Source organism: Microcaecilia unicolor, chromosome 1 (assembly GCF_901765095.1).
Source record: "Microcaecilia unicolor chromosome 1, aMicUni1.1, whole genome shotgun sequence".
Taxonomy (NCBI): domain Eukaryota; kingdom Metazoa; phylum Chordata; class Amphibia; order Gymnophiona; family Siphonopidae; genus Microcaecilia; species Microcaecilia unicolor.
In genome coordinates this window covers 687645934-687669009 of record NC_044031.1, presented here as the reverse complement: position 1 = coordinate 687669009, position 23076 = coordinate 687645934, and the positions used below count along the sequence as shown (strand labels likewise).

Here is a 23076-nt window from a genome sequence, read left to right as displayed (position 1 = left end):
GAATCATTTGAGGAGCCCATGTTTAGCTGCCTGCAAGGTGTAATCGCACAGATGGGAGGGACAGTTGCATCACTCCACTTCTCTAGCCAGGGTCGAGGTAAAGTGACAAGAAAACAAACTATGACATATTGATAAAATATTGCAGAGAACAAGCTGATTGACAATCATTCAGTGCATAAATACTTTTACAAATTAAAGCAGAATATTGTGCTGCATTGATTATCCTCAATGATGCTCTAAGTGATTAGCATAATTCCGTAAAACTCTTCAAAGTTCCTTAACAACTGCATTTCAGCTTGCAAAAGTAAAATATGGAAGCTAAGGTCACATTACTTTGCAGAAAAGGAGAAATTAGGTCTTACCTAATAATTTTCTTTCCATTATTCCTTCCTACTATTCCAGAACCTGTAGGATAGTTGTGTCCAACAACCAGCAAGTGGTGATAGAGAACTGAAAACTAAACTGAGACATCTCTGTTGGCATCCAGTTCAGCACCTCAGTATTTTCTATCTCCAGCAGGTGGATGGACACAACCATCCTACAGGTTCTGGAATAGTGGGAAGGTACGTATTGGAAGGTTCATTTCAGTGAAGTTGTAATAAAATTGCTGTCATCTTTCAGTGCTCCAGTTAACATGGTTTCACTCTTCAGTTTATTTCACTCTTCAGTTTATTAAGCAGACATGTGATCATGACTTCCAGATCTTGAATTGCAAGCATGGTCTGTGTATAATGAAGTTTGCTTAGCTACTCCATCCAATATGGATAATTGTACCTTTGGATATCAATAGCGTACCATAATGATTACTCAATACTATAATTTGTTCAAGAAAGAAGAAACCTCTTTTAAAGGAAATCTGAACAATATTCAGAGTTTACTAGTAGATACTCGCATATGGGGTCAGCCTCACGTAAAAAGTTGCATCCTCACTTTCACCCTTAAACACTCAAAAGCTGTGATAACTTGCATATAGGTTGCATTCTTTCTCTAGGTTCCATGGCCAACAACTCCTCTTGCTCTCCCTATTCCCCCCCTACCACCACCACTGGGGTACAGTGTCTTATCTCCCATGTCCCCATCTTCTCCTACCCTCTTCCCCCTGAGGCCACTGTCCCTCATTTATCTTCTGGCGCCTCAAAAGTTTTCTGCACTGGCATGGGGCCTTCCTGTACAGGCCGTGTTCAACTGCACTGCCACATCTTGCTCTCTCCTTGACAGGAAATGCACTACCATAATGCATTTCCCGTCAGGTGGAATTACAGAACTTAGAGGTGAAAAGAAGAAATATGTGGGGAATGACAATGAAAACCCAACATTTAACAGTCTTTTTCAGCGTTCACCTACTGGATCTGAGAGCAACCTCTCACAGCTGGCAAGAAATACCAAGTCATTCCATTTGTAGAAGAAAAGGTTTGCATTGAACTAGCAAATCTGAACATGGACATGGCAATACATGGGATACAACTTAGGAGAGCACAGAAAGGTTCTACAATTCCATATAATTCTGTTCAACCACTCTTTGGAGATCAGAGAGGTACCAAAACAGGAGAACATAGTACCTCTTCTCTAGGGGTTTTATTTGGATAGGAAATCCACAGATTACAATACATCCATCCAAATACACCATAATATTCATCCACTGTATAAACTGTTACCTTCATCTTGCCATTTGATTCCTGGTCCCACCATCCTTCAGAACTACTTGAATTGGATTGCAGCATGACCACTGCATCTTGGGGAATTGTCCACACACACACTAAGCCATTCTGACATCCCCTGAAAGAACACAATATAGACAAGTGACAAGTATGAATTTGTAGATACACAAAAGGTATTCTACACTGAAATAGGCATGGGAGATGTGTCCCTAAAGCGAAAGCTACATACCTGTAGAAGGTATTCTCCGAGGACAGCAGGCTGATTGTTCTCACTGATGGGTGACATCCAGCGGCAGTCCAGGACCGGAAAATCTTCCCTAGCAACAAAAGTTTGCTAGTCTCGCGCTTCCGTGTGCACCGCGCATGCGCGGCCGTCTTCCTGCCCGATCGCGAGCGTGCTTGTCAGTCCAGTACATAGCTAAGGTAAGGGAAGACACAACTCCGAAGGGGAGGTGGGCGGGATTGTGAGAACAATCAGCCTGCTGTCCTAGGAGAATACCTTCTACAGGTATGTAGCTTTCGCTTTCTCCGAGGACAAGCAGGCTGCTTGTTCTTACTGATGGGGTATCCCTAGCACCCAGGCTCACTCAAAACAACAAAACATGGTCAATTGGGCCTCGCAATGGCGAGGACATAACTGAGATTGACCTAACATGAAACAACTAACAGAGAGTGGAGCCTGGAACAGAATAAAAATGGGCCTAGGGGGAAGGAGTTGGATTCTAAACTCCAAACAGGTTCTGTAACACCGACTGCCCAAACTGACTGTCGCGTCGAGTATCCTGCTGCAGGCAGTAATGAGATGTGAATGTGTGGACAGATGACCACGTCGCAGCCTTGCAAATCTCTTCAATAGTGGCAGACTTCAAGTGGGCCACTGACGCAGCCATGGCTCTAATATTGTGAGCCGTGACATGACCCTCCAGAGCCAACCCAGCCTGGGCGTAAGTGAAGGAAATGCAATCTGCTAGCCAATTAGATATGGTTCGTTTCCCTACAGCCACACCCCTCTTGTTGGGATCAAAAGAAACAAACAATTGGGCAGACTGTCTGTGGGGGCTTGTCCGCTCCAGATAGAAGGCCAATGCTCTCTTGCAGTCCAATGTGTGCAGTTGACGCTCAGCAGGGCGGGTATGAGGCTTGGGAAAGAATGTTAGCAAGACAATTGACTGGTTCAGATGGAACTCCGACACCACCTTTGGCAAGGACTTAGGGTGAGTGTGGAGGACTACTCGATTATGATGAAATTTGGTATAAGGAGCATGAGCTACTAGGGCTTGAAGCTCACTGACTCTGCGTGCTGCAGTTACTGCCACCAAGAAAATTACCTTCCAGGTCAAGTACTTCAGATGGCAGGAATCTAGTGGCTCAAAAGGAGGTTTCATCAGCTGGGTGAGAACGACATTGAGATCCCATGACACAGCAGGAGGTTTGATGGGGGGCTTTGACAAAAGCAAACCTCTCATGAAGCGAACAACTAAAGGCTGTCCAGAAATCGGTTTACCCTCTAATGATAAGCGCTGATAGCACTAAGATGAACCCTTACGGAGCTGGTCTTAAGACCAGACTCGGACAAGTGTAGAAGGTATTCAAGCAGGGTCTGTGTAGGACAAGAGCGAGGGTCTAAGGCCTTGCTGTCACACCAGACGGTAAACCTCCTCCATAGAAAGAAGTAACTCTTCTTAGTGGAATCTTTCCTGGAAGCAAGACTCTGGAGACACCCTCTGAGAGACCCAAGAAGGCAAAGTCTACGCCCTCAACATCCAAGCCGTGAGAGCCAGGGAATGGAGGTTGGGATGCAGAATCGCCCCCTCGTTCTGAGTGATGAGGGTTGGAAAACACTCCAATCTCCACGGTTCTTCGGAGGACAACTCCAGAAGAAGAGGGAACCAGATCTGACGGGGCCAGAAAGGAGCAATCAAAATCATGGGTCCGCGGTCTTGCTGGAGTTTCAGCAAAGTCTTCCCCACCAAAGGTATGGGAGGATACGCGTACAGGAGGCCCTCCCCCCAATGTAGGAGAAAGGCATCCGACGCTAGTCTGCTGTGGGCCTGAAGCCTGGATCAGAACTGAGGGATCTTGTGATTGATCTGAGTGGCAAAAAGATCTATCAAGGGGGTGCCCCATGCTTGAAAGATCTTGCGTACGACTCTCGAGTTGAGAGACCACTCGTGAGGTTGCATTATCCTGCTCAATCTGTTGGCCAGACTGTTGTTTACGCCTGCCAGATAGGTGGTTTGAAGAAACTTGCCGTTCCAGCGAGCCCAAAGCCACATCCTGACGGCCTCCTGACACAGAGGGCGAGATCCGGTGCCCCCCTGCTTGTTGATATAATACATGGCAACCTGATTGTCTGTCTGAATTTGAATAACTTGATTGGACAACCGATTCTTGAAAGCCTTTAGAGCGTTCCAGACCGCTCGTAACTCCAGGAGGTTGATCTGCAAACCGGTTTCCTGGGGGGACCAACTCCCTTGAGTGTGGAGCCCATCGACATGAGCTCCCCAACCCAGGAGAGATGCATCCGTCGTCAGCACTTTTTGTGGCTGAGAAATTTGGAATGGACGTCCCAGGGTCAAATTGGATCGAATTGTCCACCAATGCAGGGATTTGAGAAAATCTGTGGACAGTAGGATAACATCTTCTAGATCCCCCGTGGCCTGAAACCACTGGGAAGCTAGGGTCCATTGAGCTGATCTCATGTGAAGACGGGCCATGGGAGTCCCATGAACTGTAGAGGCCATGTGGCCGAGCAATCTCAACATCTGCCGAGCTGTGATCTGCTGAGAGGCCTGCACCCAAGAGACGAGAGCCAAAAGATTGTTGGCTTTCGGCTCGGGAAGGTAGGCACGAGCCATCTGAGTCCAGCAGAGCTCCTATGAATTCCAATTTTTGAACTGGAAGAAGGTGGGACTTTGGATAATTTATCACAAACCCCAGTAGCTCCAGGAGTCGAATAGTCATCTGCATTGACTGTAAAGCTCCTGCCTCGGAGGTGTTCTTCACCAACCAATTGTCGAGATAAGGGAACACATGCACTCCCAGTCTGCGAAGAGACGCCGCTACTACAGCCAGGCATTTCGTGAACACTCTGGGTGCAGAGGCGAGACCAATGGGTAGCACACAATACTGAAAGTGCCGTGTTCCCAGACGGAATTGCAGATACTGCCTGTGAGCTGGCAATATCGGGATGTGAGTGTAGGCGTCCTTTAAGTCCAAAGAGCATAGCCAATCGTTTTCCTGAATCATGGGAAGAAGGGTGCCCAGGGAAAGCATCCTGGACTTTTCTCGGACTAGATATTTGTTCAGGGCCCTTAGGTCTAGGATGGGACGCATCCCCCCTGTTTTAGTACCTGGAATAGAATCTCAGCCCTTCTTGCCCCGGTGGCACGGGCTCGACCGCATTGGCGCTGAGAAGGGCGGAGAGTTCCTCTGCAAGTACCTGCTTGTGCTGGAAGCTGAAAGATTTTTATTTTTATTACATTTGTACCCCGCGCTTTCCCACTCATGGCAGGCTCAATGCGGCTTACATAGGGCAATGGAGGATTAAGTGACTTGCCCAGTGTCATAAGGAGCTGCCTGTGCCTGAAGTGGGAATTGAACTCAGTTCCCTCAGTTCCCCAGGACCAAAGTCCACCACCCTAACCACTAGGCCACTCCTCCACTCCCGGTGGGCAATTTGGAGGTTTTGATATCAAATTGAGGGAGTATCCCAGCCAGACTATTTGAAGAACCCACCGATTGGAGGTTACAAGAGGCCACCTTTGGTGAAAAAACTTTAACCTCCCTCCGACCGGCAGATCGTCCGGCACAGATACTTTTATCTCGGCTATACTCTGCTGGAGCCAGTCAAAAGCCCGTCCCTTGCGTTTGCTGGGGAGCCACAGGGGCCTGAGGAGGCGCATGCTGTTGACGTGAACGAGCGCGCTGGGACTTAGCCTGGGCAGGCTGTCGGGAAGGTGGATTGTACCTGCGCTTATTATAAGCATAGGGAGCAGTCCTCCTACCCCCGAAAAAACGTCTACCAGCTGAGGTAGATGCTGAAGGCGCCCAGTGGGAGAGTTTGTCATAAGCGGTATCTCGCTGGTGGAGCTGATCTACCACCTTTTCGACTTTCTCGCCAAAAATGTTATCCCCCCCGGCAAGGAGCATCCGTGACACGTTTTTGGACTCTACCGTCTAAGTCAGTGGCACGCAGCCATGAGAGTCTGTGCATCACTATATCTTGAGCGGAAGCCCTGGATGCAACATCAAAAGTATCGTAAGCACCCCTGGACAGGAATTTACGACACGCCTTCAGCTGCCTGACCACCTCCTGAAACGGCTTGGCCTGCTCCGACGGGAGCTTGTCAACCAAGTCCGCCAACTGCCTCACATTATTCCGCAAGTGGATGCTCGTGTAGAGCTGGTAAGACTGAATTTTGGACACGAGCATAGCAGAATGGTAGGCCTTCCTCCCAAAAGAATCCATAGTTCTAGATTCACGCCCCGGGGGCGCCGAAGCGTAATCCCTAGAACTCTTGGCCTTCTTAAGGGCCAAATCCACCACTCCAGAGTCATGAGGCAACTGAGTCTTCATCAACTCCGGATCCCCGTGGATTCGGTACAGGGACTCAATCTTCTTGGGAATGTGGGGATTAGTTAGTGGATGCGTCCAGTTCTCTAACAACATCAGTTTGAGGATGTTATGCAGAGGAACAGTGGACGATTCCATAGGAGGGGATGGATAGTCCAGGACCTCGAACATCTCAGCCCTGGGCTCATCCACAGTCTCCACCGGGAAGGGAATGGCCGTAGACATTTCCCGGACAAAAGATGAGAAGGAAAGACTCTCCGGGGGAGAAGGTTTCCTCTGGGGCGAAGGAGTAGGATCAGAGGGCAAGCCACAAGACTCCTCCTCCGAGAAGTACCTGTCATCCGCCTCTGCTTCCCACGAGCCCTCCTCTGCGGAATCGGACATAAGTTCATGAACTTCTGTCCGAAGCCTAGCCCGTCTCGACTCCGAGGATCTAAGTCCATCGCGATGTCATCGAGAGGAAGACTCCCGCACCGGAGGCGATGAAGCTCCCTCCATCGATGACGGCGGAGAATCTGCCTGGGTGGCACTCGTCCCCGGCACCGCAAGCGGTACTGGAGTCGGAGACCGCACCACGGGTGATGAGCCAACTGCCGCCTCCCTCGACGGCACCGGAGATGAGCGTAACAGGTCTCCCAGAATCTCTGGGAGAACGGCTCGGAGGCTCTCGTTAAGAGTGGCTGTAGAGAAAGGCAAGGGCACCGGTACAGGAGAAGATGTGAGAACCTGTCTGGAGCGCGGAGGCAGTACCGGGCTGTCCGGAGATGAGCGCATCAACACCTCCTGAATCGAGGGTGAGCGGTCCCTCCGGCATCGGCGCTTCTCGGGTGCCGAGTCTTTCGGCGCCCCTGAGCTCTCAGCACCGTGTCAGGACGGTGACCGATGCTAATGCTTCTTAGCCTTCGCTCGAAGCTCGGTACCGCCCGGTGCCGACGAGGAGGACGTCGAATCCAAACAACTCCTCGGGGCCGGGTCCGAAGAAGGACGGTCCTGGTGGGCCTGCACAGCAGGAGTCCTCGAGGCAGGCAGAGACCCACTCGATGGCTCACTGCTACCAGCATGGGGTCTCTGGACAGCCATTACCTGCGCTCCGGAGAACGATGCACCCTCCGATGCCGACATCGATACCGGCGATGACCTCGGTACCGCTGGCTCCGTCAACGTCGAAGAACCGGACCGGGCTCCGAACAAGACGTTCCACTGAGCCAAACGCACCGCCTGAGTCCGCTTCTTCAATTGGAGACACTGAAGACAGGCGTCAGGTCGATGACTCTCACCTAAACACCGAAGACACGAAGCGTGCCTGTCAGTAAGGGAGATGGTCCGGCGGCACCGCGTGCAACTTTTGAAGCCGCTGGTAGGCTTCGAAGACATGGGCGGAAAAATCGCGCCGGTGAGGTCGGACGCGATGGTGCCTGAAAAAAAGACACCAAAAGAAAAAAAGGAACCACCCGGGCGGCCCAAAATGGCTGCGCGAAAAAACGAAAAGGAAACTTAAGGGGCAAAAAAACTAAGAAAAGTAAAGGATTTTCTTTTTGGTTTTTTTTTTTTTTTTTAAACAGAGAAAGAAAAAAGAGAGGAGTCAAAGACTCACAGAGAAAAAATTCGCCGAAAGCAGGCGAAGAAACAATAAAAAAGCGCAAGAGGTCAATCCTGGGCAGAGAAGCGGCAAAGCAGCGTTCCTGAACCGTGGAAAAAAGAAGACTGACGAGTACGCTTGTGATCGGGCGGGAAGATGGCCGCAACATGCGCGGTGCGCACGGAAGCGCGAGACTAGCAAACTTTCATTGCTAGGGAAGATTTTCCGGTCCTGGGCTGCCGCTGGACGTCACCCATCAGTGAGAACAAGCAGCCTGCTTGTCCTCGGAGAATAACTTTAAACTACCCATTATTTATGCATTTCTGAACCTTCATTAAACCATATATGTGGGTAAACAGTTAATTACCTGGATAAACTGGCTTGTCTGAAAACTGTCCTTCCTTACTCTGGTTAAAACCAGTGGCGTAGCCATGGGTGGGCCTGGGTGGGCCAGGGCCCACCCTATTTGGACTCTGGCCCACCCAAAATTGTACACTCTTGCTATGGCTTGTAGCGGTCTTCAAACCCCGTCAGCTGAAGATTTTCTCCTTCTCAGGCAGCCAGTGTTCTTTCAAACAGCAGCTGGCAGCACTTGCCTCGAGCTGAAACCAACACCAGCCCCTCTTCACATGCTTAGTTTTCATGCATGCACAGCCCGCTGGCCATGGCATCAGCCCAAGGAAAGTGCTGCTGGCTTGTTTGGAAGAGTGCTAACTGTCTGAGCAGAAGGAAATCTTCAGCTGGCAGGGTTTGTAGATCCCCTCCTGCTCAGGTATTTAATATTGTGGGCTTGCAGGTGGAGGGAGGGATGAAGAGCAGAGCAGAAGGGGGCTAGGGACGGGGGGAGGGCATGAATTCCATGTCCACCCACCTTGGACTCAGGCCCACCCAAAATTGGCTGTCTGGCTATGCCCCTGGTTAAAACTCTCTCTTCCACAGAGCATGTGTTTTTATTTGAGGTATGAGGGGGCACTCTTTACAGAGGCTTTAGGTAAGGCAGTAAAACAGTGCACATACATGCTCTTTTCTCCTCTGCCAACTTTAATGTGAAATCTAATCATGGAGAGCCCTTTAGCCTTGCAAGTTCCATCATTATTGAACATTCAGACTTTAGAATGAAGTCAGCAGAGGACGGGGCAGATGTATGTAAAAAGTACTTACTCCTTCTGTTAGCAGGAGCTAGGTAAGGAGGTGGAAAGAAGAGCCTTAGTTCTTAAGCATCTAGTAACTCTTCTAGTTCACCATGTTACTCAGCACAGTTTACAGTCAAAAATTATGACAGGATTTTATACTAGAAGTCAGGACTACCTTATTTCATTAATCTTATATGACCTTTGAGAAGTTTCTCTACAATTTATGTGGCTGTATTTAAACCCTTCTGTTACAGAAGATGGCTGCCAAGTTCTCTCAAAGGTAATGGCAAACATATTTCTGAGGTGCTAAGATTGTTAAAATACTCAGATTTTGCAAATGTAAGAAATCAAATCTAAAAATCCAAATAACGCTTGAACGATAGCATAAATGTGAACTGTTTCTCTTCCCTTGTTACTTTTAACTTACGTGGCTAGCATAAGCTGCAAGAAAGTTCCTTTGCCAGGCAAGCTGCACCAGGCAACACCATTCACAACTGATGGGTGGGAGAGTGAATACGAACACCTCCAGCATCCTGCTATACTTTTCCACAGTTTCACAGTTTCTTCTTTGGCACATGTCATGAGAATCTGACCTGTTGGATCCCATTTCATGCTAACAAGATTATTCTAAAAAATCACAAATAAAGATACAAATAAAGATACAAATAAAGCAATGTAACCCATTTTGTATTAATATTCATAGTTACTTATGAATGCCCGACGCTATAGTTACAGTAGACTAATCTTCCTAAAATCTTCTCAGTAAAGACTGTACAATCTCCCTTTTTGAGTTTTCACAAAGGGCAGCATAGAAAATACTGAAATAAACAAAGGAAAAACAATCTCCATAACGTTGTGATGGCCTGAATACTCAAATCTAGCATCTGTAGCATGTTTTATGTTGTTTCTCTCAAGTTTGTTGACATGTTAAAAAACTTGGAACAAGTTTTCCACTAAGTAGATTTTGCTTTCCTAACTAGAGTGGAGGAGTAACCTAGTGGTTAAAGCAATAGACTACATAAGTACATAAGTATTGCCACACTAGAAAAGACCAAAGGTCCATCAAGCCCAGCATCCTGTTTCCAACAGTGGCCAATCCAGGTCAAAAATACCTGGCAAGATCCCAAAAAAGTACAAAACATTTTATAGTGCTTATCCCAGAAATAGTGGATTTTCCCCAAGTCCATTTAATAACGGTCTATGGACTTTTCCTTTAGGAAGCCGTCAGAACCTTTTTTAAACTCCACTAAGCTAACCGCCTTTACCACATTCTCTGGCATCGAATTTCAGAGTTTAATTACACGTTGAGTGAAGAAACATTTTCACCGATTCGTTTTAAATTTACTACATTGTAGCTTCATCCCACTCCCCCTAGTTCTAGTATTTTTGGAAAGCGTAAACAGACGCTTCACATCTACCCGTTCAACTCCACTCATTATTTTATAGACATCTATCGTATCTCCCCTCAGGCGCCTTTTCTCCAAGTTGAAGAGCCCTAGCCGCTTTAGCCTTTTCTCATAGGGAAGTTGTCCCATCCCATTTATCATTTTCGTCGCCCTTCTCTGCACCTTTTCTAATTCCACTATATCGGCGACCAGAATTGAACACAATATTCGAGGTGCGGTCGCACCATGGAGCGATACAAAGGCATTATAACATCCTCATTTTTGTTTTCCATTCCTTTCCTAATAATACCTAACATTCTATTTGCTTTCTTAGCCGCAGCAGCACACTGAGCACTTTTTGGAGAAACAGGCAATTTAGGTTTGCTATGATGAAAAGTGTGAATATTTCTGCAGTCAAGATATAATGGTTTCTTATTTTCAGTTACTTTTTAAATATTTATTCTTTCATATTGAAATTGTAGTGTGGTTGAACAGATTAGTGAAAACTCCTATTTTAACGCATTCTGAACTGAATTTTTTAGACTGCAAAATGTGAAAAATAGACAAAAGTGTGAAGACACAAGGCACTTTATATGCCCTTTCAGAAACATATTATATATCATCTTGATATTAGGTGGAGGGGATATGTTATACTAAACCTGTGAGGTAAAAAGTGGTAGGACTAAGGATATGAGTTACTGTACCTTATGTGCATCAATGAGAACAATTCCTCCTTTTTCCAGTGATTCTGTTGTTCCAATGATCAGTTTGCCATCAGTATAACCGACTGCAAACTGCCTGTCTTCACTTAACCAAGCAATACAGGTGACTGCCACTGTGGAGAAACACAAACAGAATATACTGAAAGATGCATTCAAGAACCTCATTTTCATGGTTCACTGAATAGGGTCAGAAGTACATTATGCTCTAACTTAAAGGTAAATAAGAAGGTGTCCCCTTCATCTGGTCTTTGGATGCTAAAAGTAGATTGACACAACAGATTATGGCAAATGACAGCAACTTTCAAAACAGCCTTACTTTTACAATATGTACCTGAAACTACCCAGACAGACGCAAAGTGCATGAGAGACACTGATTTGAGCACGCTGGGAAGAGCGGTGAAACAGAGGGCAAATTTGGAAATCCCATTTAAAGAATGAATGCAGTCTCAGCTCCAAGAACTCCTCTTTTTCAAAAAACGCTTATTCAGCGACAAGTCAAGAACCAGATTAAAATATGTGCACTTTGGAAGCCCATGCACATTTTTTAGATATGCAGAGAATGGCAATTTTATGAAACATTTTCTGCATGTAAAGCATGTTTTACACATGGAAAATAAAAATTCTAAAATGTGCCTAAATGTAAATTTACATTTAGGCAGATTTTTTGAAAAATTCAATAGATGATCTGTCATAAAACGCCCTCTAAATTATTATTATTAAAATTATTATTTTTGTAAACTGCTTCAAAAACTGCCCTTATAAAGGACCAACTGATTCATCCAGTTTGCCCAGAGTGGAAACCTATAGCCAATCTTGAAAAGTTTTAATGCATACTTTGAAAATAAATTTAAACGTGCCTGATCTATGCTTTCAGGGTTCATCTTTTCCCTATTCCAGCATATGTTCTCAAGTTTTACAAAAGGGCTATGAATGAAATTATCTACAAGGATAATAATAATGCCTTACCTGCAGATAATTTTCTTTCCTTTAGTAGCAGCAGATGAATCCAGGAACTGGTGGGTTGTGCCCATCTACCAGCAGGTGGAGATAGAGATTACAAAGCTGAAGGCAGTGATAACAGATGCTCAGCTCCTCCTTCACTTCAGTATATTTCTCATCACCAAGCAGAATCAGACAAGAAACCAGGAAGCCTTCCTCACCAACCAAACACAACAAAAACTTGTCAGTCTGACTTGGAGAAACCATTACTGCAATGGACTCTTCAGTGGTTTCTGTTCTCTCTCTCTCTTTTTTTTTTTTTTAAACATAGTAACATAGCAAATGACGGCAGATAAAGACCTGTACGGTCCATCCAGTCTGCCCAACAAGATAAACTCAGTTTACATGGTATGTGATACTTTATATGTATACCAGAGTTTGATTTGTCCTTGCCACTCTCAGGGCACAGACCGTAGAAGTCTGCCCACTATTCTTATACTAAAAGTTCTGAAGCTAGCGTAGAAGCCCCTTAAAATTTACACTCAAGCCCATCCATATCTATTCAGTCATGATCAGGGCATAGGCCGTAGAAGTCTACCCAGCACTGGTTTTGCTTTTCAATTACTGGTGTTGCCACGCAATCTCCACTAAGATTCTGTGGATCCATTCCTTCCAAACAGGATTTCTTTGTGTTTATCCCACGCATGTTTGAATTCCATTACCGTTTTCATCTCCCGCGTGAGGGCATTCCACGTAACCACCAGCCTCTCTGTGAAAAAATTACTTCCTGACATTACTCCTGAGTCTGCCCCCCTTCAACCTCAATTCATGTCCTCTAGTTCTACCGTCTTCCGAACAGACAGGCAAAACGATCGTGGCTAACAGAGGGCAGGATCCTGGATTCATCTGCTGCTACTAAAGGAAAGAAAGTTATCAACAGGTAAGGCATAATTTTACCTTCCTTAGCGTAAGCAGCAGATGAATCCAGGAACTGGTGGGATGTACCAAAGCAATCCTTAACTAGGGTGGGAAGCCGCTGCTCCCAGAGACAAAACCGCCACTGCAAAGGCAGCATCTGAATAACGAAAGCACACCCGTTCTGCCCAAGAGGTAGTCAGCAACCTTGTGAAATGAAAAGCAGCTCAGCACAGCAACACTAAAAATTCAGACACTCTACGTGCCAAAGAATTGGCAACCAAGAACACCGCTTGCGAGTAAGCTCCTAAGTGAAGCCTTCCGCAAAGGATCAAAAGGAGTCCGAAGCAATGCTCGGTAGACAAGGAGCCCTAAAAGCTAGGGTCCAAGAATGAGGTTTCAGGGCAAACAATGTCACAGTAGTGGAGGAGCAAAGCACCCCACAAGAAATGCACCACATCCGGGTGTGAAGACAGAGAACAGCCTGAAATTCTCTCCCAAAAGCAGGCTACTACCATCTGCACCCAAAGCGAATTAAGAGGTCAGGCCCTTCTGCAACCCATCCTGCAAAAAGAGATCAATCGCTGAGGAACAGACGCCCGCAATGGAGACCAAGCATGGGCTGCACACCATGCCTCAAAAAAATCCTCTACACCCGAGAATACGCAGTCAAAGTGGACCACATAAGAGCTCGCAGTACAGCAGCAATCACTGCATCCGAAGAACTCTGTTCCTCAGAGTCGACCTCTCAAAAAACCAGGCTGAAAGACCAAAGCGAGAGGGATCCTCCACTCTGTAACAGACCCTGAAGGAACAGCCTGGGGTCGAGTGGAATCTGAAACAGAGGTGCCACCAGGAGCCGTGGCCAATCTGGAGCTACCAGAATGACTCGACCCCGGTGGCGAGCGATCTGAAAAGAACTCGGCCACAGAGGAAACACTATTGAAGAACATCCTCTGGCTAAAGAAGCAGCTGAACAACCAGCCCTGCCAAATCACCCTCTCTCAGACGACAGAAGAAAGAAGGCACCTCTGCATCCAGTGGGATGCCATCACATCTACCTCCGTAGCTCTCTACCTGAGGCCAAACTGGACATGCACTGGTGCAGAAGAACCATTCCGCCGAGACCAGGAAAAGACAGCAGAAAAAAAGAGCGCTCAACGTAGGAAAAGCCCACAAAGTTGGCAGCGGAGAAACAGAATACAAGGTCCTCTGCCCACTCCATGGGGTGACATGCCCCAGTGGCCATGGACCATGAGTCCCACCCTGTCGCACCTCCTGGCCCGCAATGTGTCCTGAAAGGCTAGAAGACATACAGCACCAAATGCAGGTCCAGGCGGTAAGATCGGCCACACTGCCTCCCGTGCCATCCACTGCCCCGGAGGAAGGAGGAGGGCAAAGGGTTCTCTAACCCGAGAGGCTTGTATCTGTGACCACCACCATCCACTGAGGAGGTGCCAAGGCATCCCTTCCATAGGGAGGAATTGCAGAGCCACCAGTTCATGCGCAGTCATGCTGAGAACAGCCATGGAAGACATCGCTGACACTCCTGGGACACAATTAACCTCCTGCTGAGAAGCGAGAGCTGTAGATGTTGCATGTGAGCACAACCTATGGCACTATCTCCAAAGTTGTCACCACAGAGCCCAAGACATGAATGTACTGCCAGGCTCGAGGACTCGGCACCCCGAGTAAACTACACACCTGAGTCTGAAGCTAGACCCTCCAGTCCTCTGTCAAGAAAAAATTGTATCAGAGCTGTCCGGGATGGGACGAGGTGGCTCATCCGAAGGTTGACCACCCACCCAAGGATTCCAACAGCAAGAAGACCCGGCAAGTGTCAGATTGACTCTCGGTACTCTTCGACAGCGGGGTGCACTCTGATGCTATCCTTGTGGAGAATGCCGCAACACTCCCAAACCCAGGTAAAGGTGTGTGGAACTGTAGCCATGCCGAAAGGCAAAGCTCGGAACTGAACATGAGGGCCCAGCACGGCCAACTGGAGAACACACAGATGAGGGGGCCAAAGAGAAAAGAGCAGAAACACTTCCTAGAGGAGAAGTGCAGGGAAGAATGCTAACTAAAAGTAGATCTGCAATATAGCTAGCCGTCCAATACAAAGAAAAATGCAAAAGTGCAATAAAAACTGTAAAGATACTATAACATACAGCTAGCTAGAGGTGCTGCTGATACAATGGAGGTTGGAGCTAGTATGCAATAGTCTGAAGAAAGACTAAGGAGGCTAGGGCTTTTCAGCTTGGAGAAGAGACGGCTGAGGGGAGAACATGATAGAGGTATATAAAATAATGAGTGGAGTGGAACAGGTGGATGTGAAGCGTCTGTTCACGCTTTCCAAAAATACTAGGACTAGGGGGCATGCGATGAAACTACAGTGTAGTAAATTTAAAACAAATCGGAGAAAAGTTTTCTTCACCCAACGCGTAATTAAACTCTGGAATCCATTGCCGGAGAACGTGGTGAAGGCGGTTAGCTTGGCAGAGTTTAAAAAGGGGTTAGACGGTTTCCTAAAGGACAAGTCCATAAACCGCTACTATATGGACTTGGGAAAAATCCACAATTCCAGTAATAACATGTATAGAATGTTTGTACGTTTGGGAAGCTTGCCAGGTGCCCTTGGCCTGGATTGGCCGCTGTCGTGGACAGGATGCTGGGCTCGATGGACCCTTGGTCTTTTCCCAGTGTGGGCATTACTTATGTACTTATGAAGAGTGCAATACCAAAAAAGCAGAGCTGTGGTGGGAAACCAAAACAGCTAACCTTTGGCACTGTAGAGTAGTGTTAGCTGTCCCAGCTATGCAATGAACTGCTTGTCAAGGCAAGCAATATGGGAGCGTGAAGTAAAATATACCCCATTAGAAAAGAAGCAGAGGTCCACAGCTTCTAATATGATGCACAAACCAGCCTTAAACCTGTGACCTTCAGGTTGAAAGCCAGTCACCTTCCAGAAAAAAAACCTATTTTGCTGAAATGCATCTGGAGAACATGCCCCCATGGCAGCACTGAGGTTCCATGGTTACCATAAAGCAGGGGCGTAGCCACGGGCGGGCCCGGGCCCACCCAATTTGGTATCAGGTTCACCAGCAGCAGTGTTCCTGCAAGTAGCTCACAGCGATTCCGGTCGCAGGCTCGGCTCGCAGTGATTCCCACATGCTGCCTGCCGGCTGCCGCTCAACAATCTCCTTGCAGCTACTAAGCGTTAACCCGGAAGCCTCTCCTCTGCCGCATCTTGACTGGGCAGAAACTGGAAGTTGTGGCAGAGGAGAGGCTTCCGGGTTAGCGCTTAGTAGCTGCAAGGAGATTGTTGAGCGGCAGCCGGCAGGCAGCGTGTGAGAATCGCTGCAAGCCGAGCCTGCGACCAGAATCGTTGCGAGCTACAGGAACACTGCTGCTGGGCAGGCCTGCACGGAGGGTGAGGGAAGATGGGGTGAAAGTTGCTGCATGGGGGAAGGGATGATGAGGAAAAGATGTTGCACGGGGGAGGGTAGACGGGGGACAGCAGCTGCACAGGGGGGAGGGAAGATGGAAGGAAAGATGAGGCATGGTGGGTGGGGGAGATGCTGCACGGGAAAGAAGGGAGAGATGCAGTGGAGGGGTGAGGAAGGGAGAAGTCTTGGCTGCATATGAGGTGGAGGGGAGGGAGACATGCTGCACAGAGAGGGGATAGGTGGTGAGACGGGGAGATATGTTAAACATAGGGGTGGAGAGGAGGGAGAAATGTTAGACATGATGTGTTCTGGTCCAACATCTCTCTCCCCTTCCCATGCAGCATCTCTCCCTTCCTCCCCTCTACCATCATGTCAGGAAAGTTTGGAACAAAAATTGTATCTTCCTCCCGGTGCCGGTGCCCACCCCCACAGTTCTTTTCTTACCTGTCACCTGACTCGCTAAACAGGGACCTTATGGCTCCTTCCCCAACGGTTTCGGCTCTGCCAGAACCTCCTCCCCCTGTGATGCACTTCCTGCTGCCGTTCCGTCGGCAGAGCCTGGCTGTGACTGTGAGCCTGAGTGTTGCAGCAGGTGGCTCTTTACAGTCAGTCACCGACCGAGCCATGGAGGGAGGCAACGGATCGAGCAAGCGCTGAAGCGGGTAAGTGTTGGGGGGTGGGGAGAAGGAATATTTGGGTCTCTTATTTATTGCTTTGCTGAACAGAGAGGAGGGGAAAGACAGTGGGGCAGAGAGAGGGGGGTATAAGTCAAAATAAAAATGAATATTTTGTTTCATGCAGATCCTTTTGTTTAAACATAACTAAATGGGCTATAAGCCCCTAATGCAGTCCATTTTGTTCTTGTGATGACTTATACTATGCCAAAATTCAAACTCTTATCTCTGTCTGGTCATTAATAAAAGAGCTCATTGTGAACACTATCCACCCTAAAAGGCTGTTTGTGCATAGTGTTTTGCGGTTGAAGGATTGTGTGTTGGCCTTACTGAGGTGACATCAACACTTTAATTTAATTTTAGTTTGTCATAACATCAGACATAGTTTTAGAATATTTTGGAGGATATGTTGTTGAATTGTTCCATAGATGTGTATGTGATTTAGTGTTGGTAAATGCTTGAAATAATTGAGTTTAAAATATGATATGTCATTTATGATATATAAATCCATTTTTACATGCACATAGAAGCATTACTTGTCAATAACCAGCAGCCCTTCCTTAGGACTCAATATCTTCTCCACCATAACAAATTTATATACTGAATACATTGAAAGAAAACTTTCACTTGATAACCTTCAATCTCACTGATTAGGGTGGTGCTTGTAACTTTTCACATTTAGGATGTTGTACTTTTTTTTCTGTGTGTTGTCAGACAATTATGGATGTAAGCCCCACCCCTAATCCCATCCCCTTTAGCCTCCCCAAACAGATGGGCCACTGACCGCCTATGGCCCAGGAGCAGGCCCAAGAGACAAATCCAGGAGCCGCATAGACACAGTCTACTACCTGCTGGAAATACAGATATATACTGAAGGGAAGGAGGGCTGACCGTCTCGTATCACTGCCTTCAGCTTTGTAATCTCTACATCCACCTGCTGGTAGATTGACACAACTCACCAGTTCCTGGATTCATTTGCTGCATATGCTAAGGAAACACTGTTTTAAAATGGCACAAAGAGCAAAAATGAAATTCAAATTATTCTAAAGTACCAGAGAAATATCCATAAGGAGCAAACTAGTATCTGGCTCTAAAAATGCAAATAATATGAGGCCATTAAGAGCAATTCTATAAACTGGTGACTCTGTCTAGGTGCCCCGATGCTAGTTACAGAATACTAGTGTAAGGTTGGCATTACAACATGTCAATGCAGACATAGGTTGGAGTGCCAAGAGGTGTGTTTAGTTTACAGGGTCCTCAAATCCAGTCCTCGATGTCCACAACCCAGTCTAGTTTTCAGGATTTCCACAAGGAATATGTATGAAATCTATTTGCATTCAAGGAAGAAGTGAATACAAAATCTCATACATATTAATTGTGAAAATTTTGAAAACCAGGCTGGGCTGTGGACCTCAAGGACTGGATTTGAGGACCCTTGCTATAAGCTCGTTGCGTAACTCTAAGGCACACCTACACCCTGCTCATGCTCTGCCCATATATATATAAGCCCCTTGGAGCTAGGCACTTGGGCACTATCTTATGGAATAGTGCCTACTGCAAACAGGTGCTGTCAATTAAATGGCACCTTTGATGACCGTAAGTGGCACCTACCTCTAGGAACAATTTTATAGAATTGCTCATTTTAAAGGTAAAATTATGTATCATACCTGATAATTTTCTTTCCATTAATCATAGCTGATCAATCCATAGACTGGTGGGTTGTGTCCATCTACCAGCAGGTGGAGATAGAGAGCAAACTTTTGCCTCCCTATATGTGGTCATGTGCTGCCGGAAACTCCTCAGTATGTCGATATCAAAGCTCCATCCGCAGGACTCAGCACTTAGAGAATTACACCCACAAAGGGACACTCTGCCCAGCTCACCACCGCCGAAACGGGGGAGGGGAATTAACCCAGCTCATCCCCACACAAGTGGGGGAGGGGAATCCGTCCAGCTCATCCCCGCGGAGCGGGGGAGGGACACCACACCCGCCGATGCGGGGGGATCTGGCTTATCCTGCAACCGCGGGAGGAGCTGACTGACCCTAACACCGCCGAAGCGGGAGGGGTACAAAGCTGCCCTACAGCCGCACGAAGCGGGAGGGAGTGCCGGCAGAATTTAAGTCTCAATCCAGCCCCGTAAAACGGAGGGGAGAGGAATGCAGCAGCTCACTGTAACACAAACTCGTCTCAACTCTTGAAGAATCCAAGTGAAAAAACTTGAACACGAAGTTCTCCTGAAGTAACTGAAGACTAAACTTGAACCTAAAATTCAACCAGAATATAAACAGTACAGATATCTGGGAGGGGCTATGGATTGATCAGCTATGATTAATTGAAAGAAAATTATCAGGTATGATACATAATTTTACCTTCCATATCATCATGCTGATCAATCCATAGACTGGTGGGATGTACCGAAGCAGTACTCACCCAGGGTGGGACATTGAAATCCCTGACCTCAACACTGAAGCTCCAAACCGGGCCTCCGCCCGTGCCGCCACAGTCAAGCGGTAATGCTTGGAGAATGTATGGGCCGATGCCCAAGTTGCCGCCTTGCATATCTCTTCCAAAGAGACGGACCCGGCCTCTGCCATCGAGGCCGCCTGAGCTCTAGTGGAGTGAGCCTTCAGCTGGATAGGCGGCACCTTCCCTGCGGCCACATAAGCCGCTGCAATGGCTTCCTTGACCCATCTTGCCACTGTAGGCTTAGCAGCCTGCAGACCCTTACGAGGACCTGCAAACAGGACAAACAGATGATCCGATTTCCGGAAATCATTGGTCACTTCCAAGTATCTGATGATGACTCGTCTCACATCCAGATATTTAAGAGCAGAGTATTCCTCTGGGTAGTCCTCCCTACGAAAGGAAGGGAGACAGAGCTGCTGATTCACATGGAAGCGAGAAACAATCTTGGGCAGGAAGGAAGGCACTGTGCGAATAGTCACTCCTGCCTCAGTGAACTGCAGAAAAGGCTCTCGACAAGAGAGCGCCTGGAGCTCGGAAACTCTTCTGGCTGAAGTGATAGCCACCAAAAAGACTGCTTTCAACGTCAGGTCTTTCAGAGATGCCCTCGACAAGGGTTCAAAAGGCGGCTTCTGTAATGCTCTTAGCACCAGATTGAGATTCCACGCAGGCACCACCGAGTGCAGAGGAGGGCGCAGGTGATTAACTCCCTTGAGAAAACGCACCACATCTGGCTGCGAAGCCAGGGAAGCACCCTTCAGGCGGCCCCTGAAGCAAGCCAGGGCCGCTACCTGGACTTTAAGGGAACTGAGCGACAGGCCTTTCTCCAGACCTTCTTGCAGGAATGCCAACACTGAAGAAATTGGAGCAGTGAATGGAGAAAATGAGCCTGCTTCACACCACGCTGCAAAGGTACGCCAAACCCTGGCGTAAGCAGTAGAAGTAGAGCGCTTCCTCGCTCTCAGCATAGTGGCGATGACCTTGTCTGAGAAGCCCTTCTTCCTCAGACGCTGCTGCTCAATAGCCAGGCCGTAAGACCAAAGGGGGAGGGATCCTCCATCACCACGGGACCCTGATGCAACAGGCCCTGCTCCACTGGCAGCCGCAGAGGATCGTCGACTGAGAGCCTGATCAAGTCCGCATACCAGGGACGTCTGGGCCAATCCGGACCCACCAGGATTATCCGGCCTGGATGCTTTGCCACCCGGTCTAGCACCCTGCCCAGCATGGGCCAGGGCGGGAACACATAGAGAAGCTCTTGTGTCGGCCACTGTTGGAGAAGAGCATCTACTCCCAGGGATCGAGGGTCCCGTCCTCTGCTGAAAAAGCGCGGCACTTGGCAATTGGCCGATGACGCCATCAGATCTAGGCTCGGCTGGCCCCAGCGCTTCGTGATGTCCAAGAACGCCTGAGCAGATAGCTGCCACTTTCCGGGCTCCAAGGTATGGCGACTGAGAAAGTCCGCCTTGACATTCATGACTCCGGCAATGTGGGCCGCTGACAGCTGTTCCAGGTTCGCTTCCGCCCACTGGCATAGACTCATAGCCTCCTTGGCTAGAGGGGCGCTCTTGGTACCTCCCTGGCGGTTGACATAGGCCACAGCCGTGGCATTGTCCGACAGGACCCGTACAGGCTTCAACGCCAGTACCGGGATGAACTCCAAAAGCGCCAACCGAATGGCTCTGAGTTCCAGGAGGTTGATAGACCACTTTGCCTCTGCAGGAGACCAGAGCCCCTGCGCTGTCCTTCCCAAGCAGTGGGCTCCCCAGCCCGACAAAGAGGCGTCCGTCGTGACAACAATCCACTCCGGGGTCACCAGAGGCATTCCCGCAGACAACTTGTCTGTCTGCATCCACCAGCTCAGCGCCTTGCGCACTGCTGGGTCCAAGGGAAGGCGCGCAGCATAATCCTCCGACATCGGAGTCCAGCGCTGCAGCAGAGAGTGTTGGAGTGGTCTCATATGAGCCCTGGCCCAGGGCACTACTTCCATCGTGGCCGTCATAGAGCCCAACAGCTGCACATAGTCCCAAGCCCGAAGAGGAGAGGCTACTAGGAACTGGTCCACCTGAGCCTGAAGTTTGACAATCCGATTGTCTGGCAGGAACACTCTGCCCACTTGGGTGTCGAATCGAACTCCCAGATACTCCAGGGACTGAGTCGGGCGCAGCTGGCTTTTCTCCCAGTTGATGATCCACCCCAGGGAGCTCAAAAGAGCAACCACCCGGTTCACAGCTTTGCCGCACTCTGCATAAGAGGGGGCTCGGATCAACCAGTCGTCCAGATAAGGATGGACTTGTACTCCTTCCTTCCTCAGGAAGGCCGCGATGACCACCATTACTTTGGAGAAGGTCCGCGGAGCAGTAGCCAACCCGAACGGGAGGGCTCTGAACTGGAAATGTCGGCCCAGAAAGCGTTGATGGGGAGGCCAGATGGGAATATGCAAGTACGCTTCCTTGATGTCCAAGGATGCCAGGTACTCCCCTGCCTTCACTGCCGCTATAACAGAGCGGAGAGTCTCCATGCGAAAGTGCCGAACTTTCAAGGCCCGATTGACCCCTTTGAGGTCGAGGATAGGCCGTACAGAACCTCCTTTCTTTGGTACCACAAAGTAAATGGAGTAACGTCCCTTGCCAAGCTGATTTTCTGGCACCGGAACGACCGCACCCAGGCGGATCAGATTGTCCAAGGTCTGCTGCACTGCCACAGCTTTGACCGGAGACTTGCAGGGAGAGAGTACAAACCCGTCTCTTAAGGGTCGGCAGAACTCTAGCTTGTAGCCGTCTTTGATGACTTCCAGCACCCAAGTGTCTGAAGTTATTGTGGTCCACTCGCCCAAAAACGAGGACAGCCGTCCTCCAATCTGCACTGGGGTGTGGACCAAGGCCCCGTCATTGGGTACGAGACCTCCGGGACGGCGGTCTCTGCGAAAGGAATGCTGCTTGGGGGAGAAGCTCCTCTTGAAGGAAGAGGAGGCAGAAGAGCCCGACCTGCCCGGGCGGTACCGACGGGCTTCCTGAAACCGTCCTCTGGAGGTACCGGGACGAGTACTCGCCCGAGCCCTGACCTCTGGTAACTTCTTGCCCTTAGACGTGCCGAGATCAGTCACGATTTTGTCCAGCTCGACCCCAAAGAGCAGCTTGCCTTTAAAAGGCAATTTCGCTAGGCGGGATTTAGAGGCGTGGTCAGCAGACCAATGCTTCAGCCAAAGCCACCGCCGCGCAGAGATTGTCTGAGCCATGCCTTTAGCTGAGGCCCTCAAGACATCATACAGCAAGTCTGCCAAAAAGGCCAAGCCCGATTCCAGGGCCGGCCAATCAGCCCTCAAGGAATGATCCGAGGGGGAAGCCCGCTGCACCAAAGTCAGGCACGCCCTGGCCACATAGGAGCCGCAAACTGAGGCCTGCAAACTTAAAGCAGCCGCCTCAAAGGACGACCTTAAGGCCGCCTCCAATCTTCTGTCTTGGGCGTCCTTTAGGGCCGTGCCACCTTCCACCGGCAACGCCGTTTTCTTAGTCACCGCAGTGATTAAAGAATCCACGGTAGGCCACAGATAGGCCTCACGTTCACTTTCAGACAAAGGATAG

At 48.6% G+C, this 23076-nt stretch overlaps 1 protein-coding gene across 1 annotated transcript in view; it reads right to left on the bottom strand.

Annotated features, from left to right (window-relative positions):
* Positions 1-23076, bottom strand: part of HERC1 (HECT and RLD domain containing E3 ubiquitin protein ligase family member 1) — a 736289-nt gene that overhangs the window by 131847 nt on the left and 581366 nt on the right. The window contains exons 56-58 of the mRNA XM_030188195.1: positions 11036-11166; positions 9374-9573; positions 1656-1776 (exon numbers count right to left, since the gene is read on the bottom strand). Coding sequence (XP_030044055.1) covers positions 1656-1776; positions 9374-9573; positions 11036-11166 — 452 coding nt within the window. The remainder of the gene's footprint in view (positions 1-1655; positions 1777-9373; positions 9574-11035; positions 11167-23076) is intronic.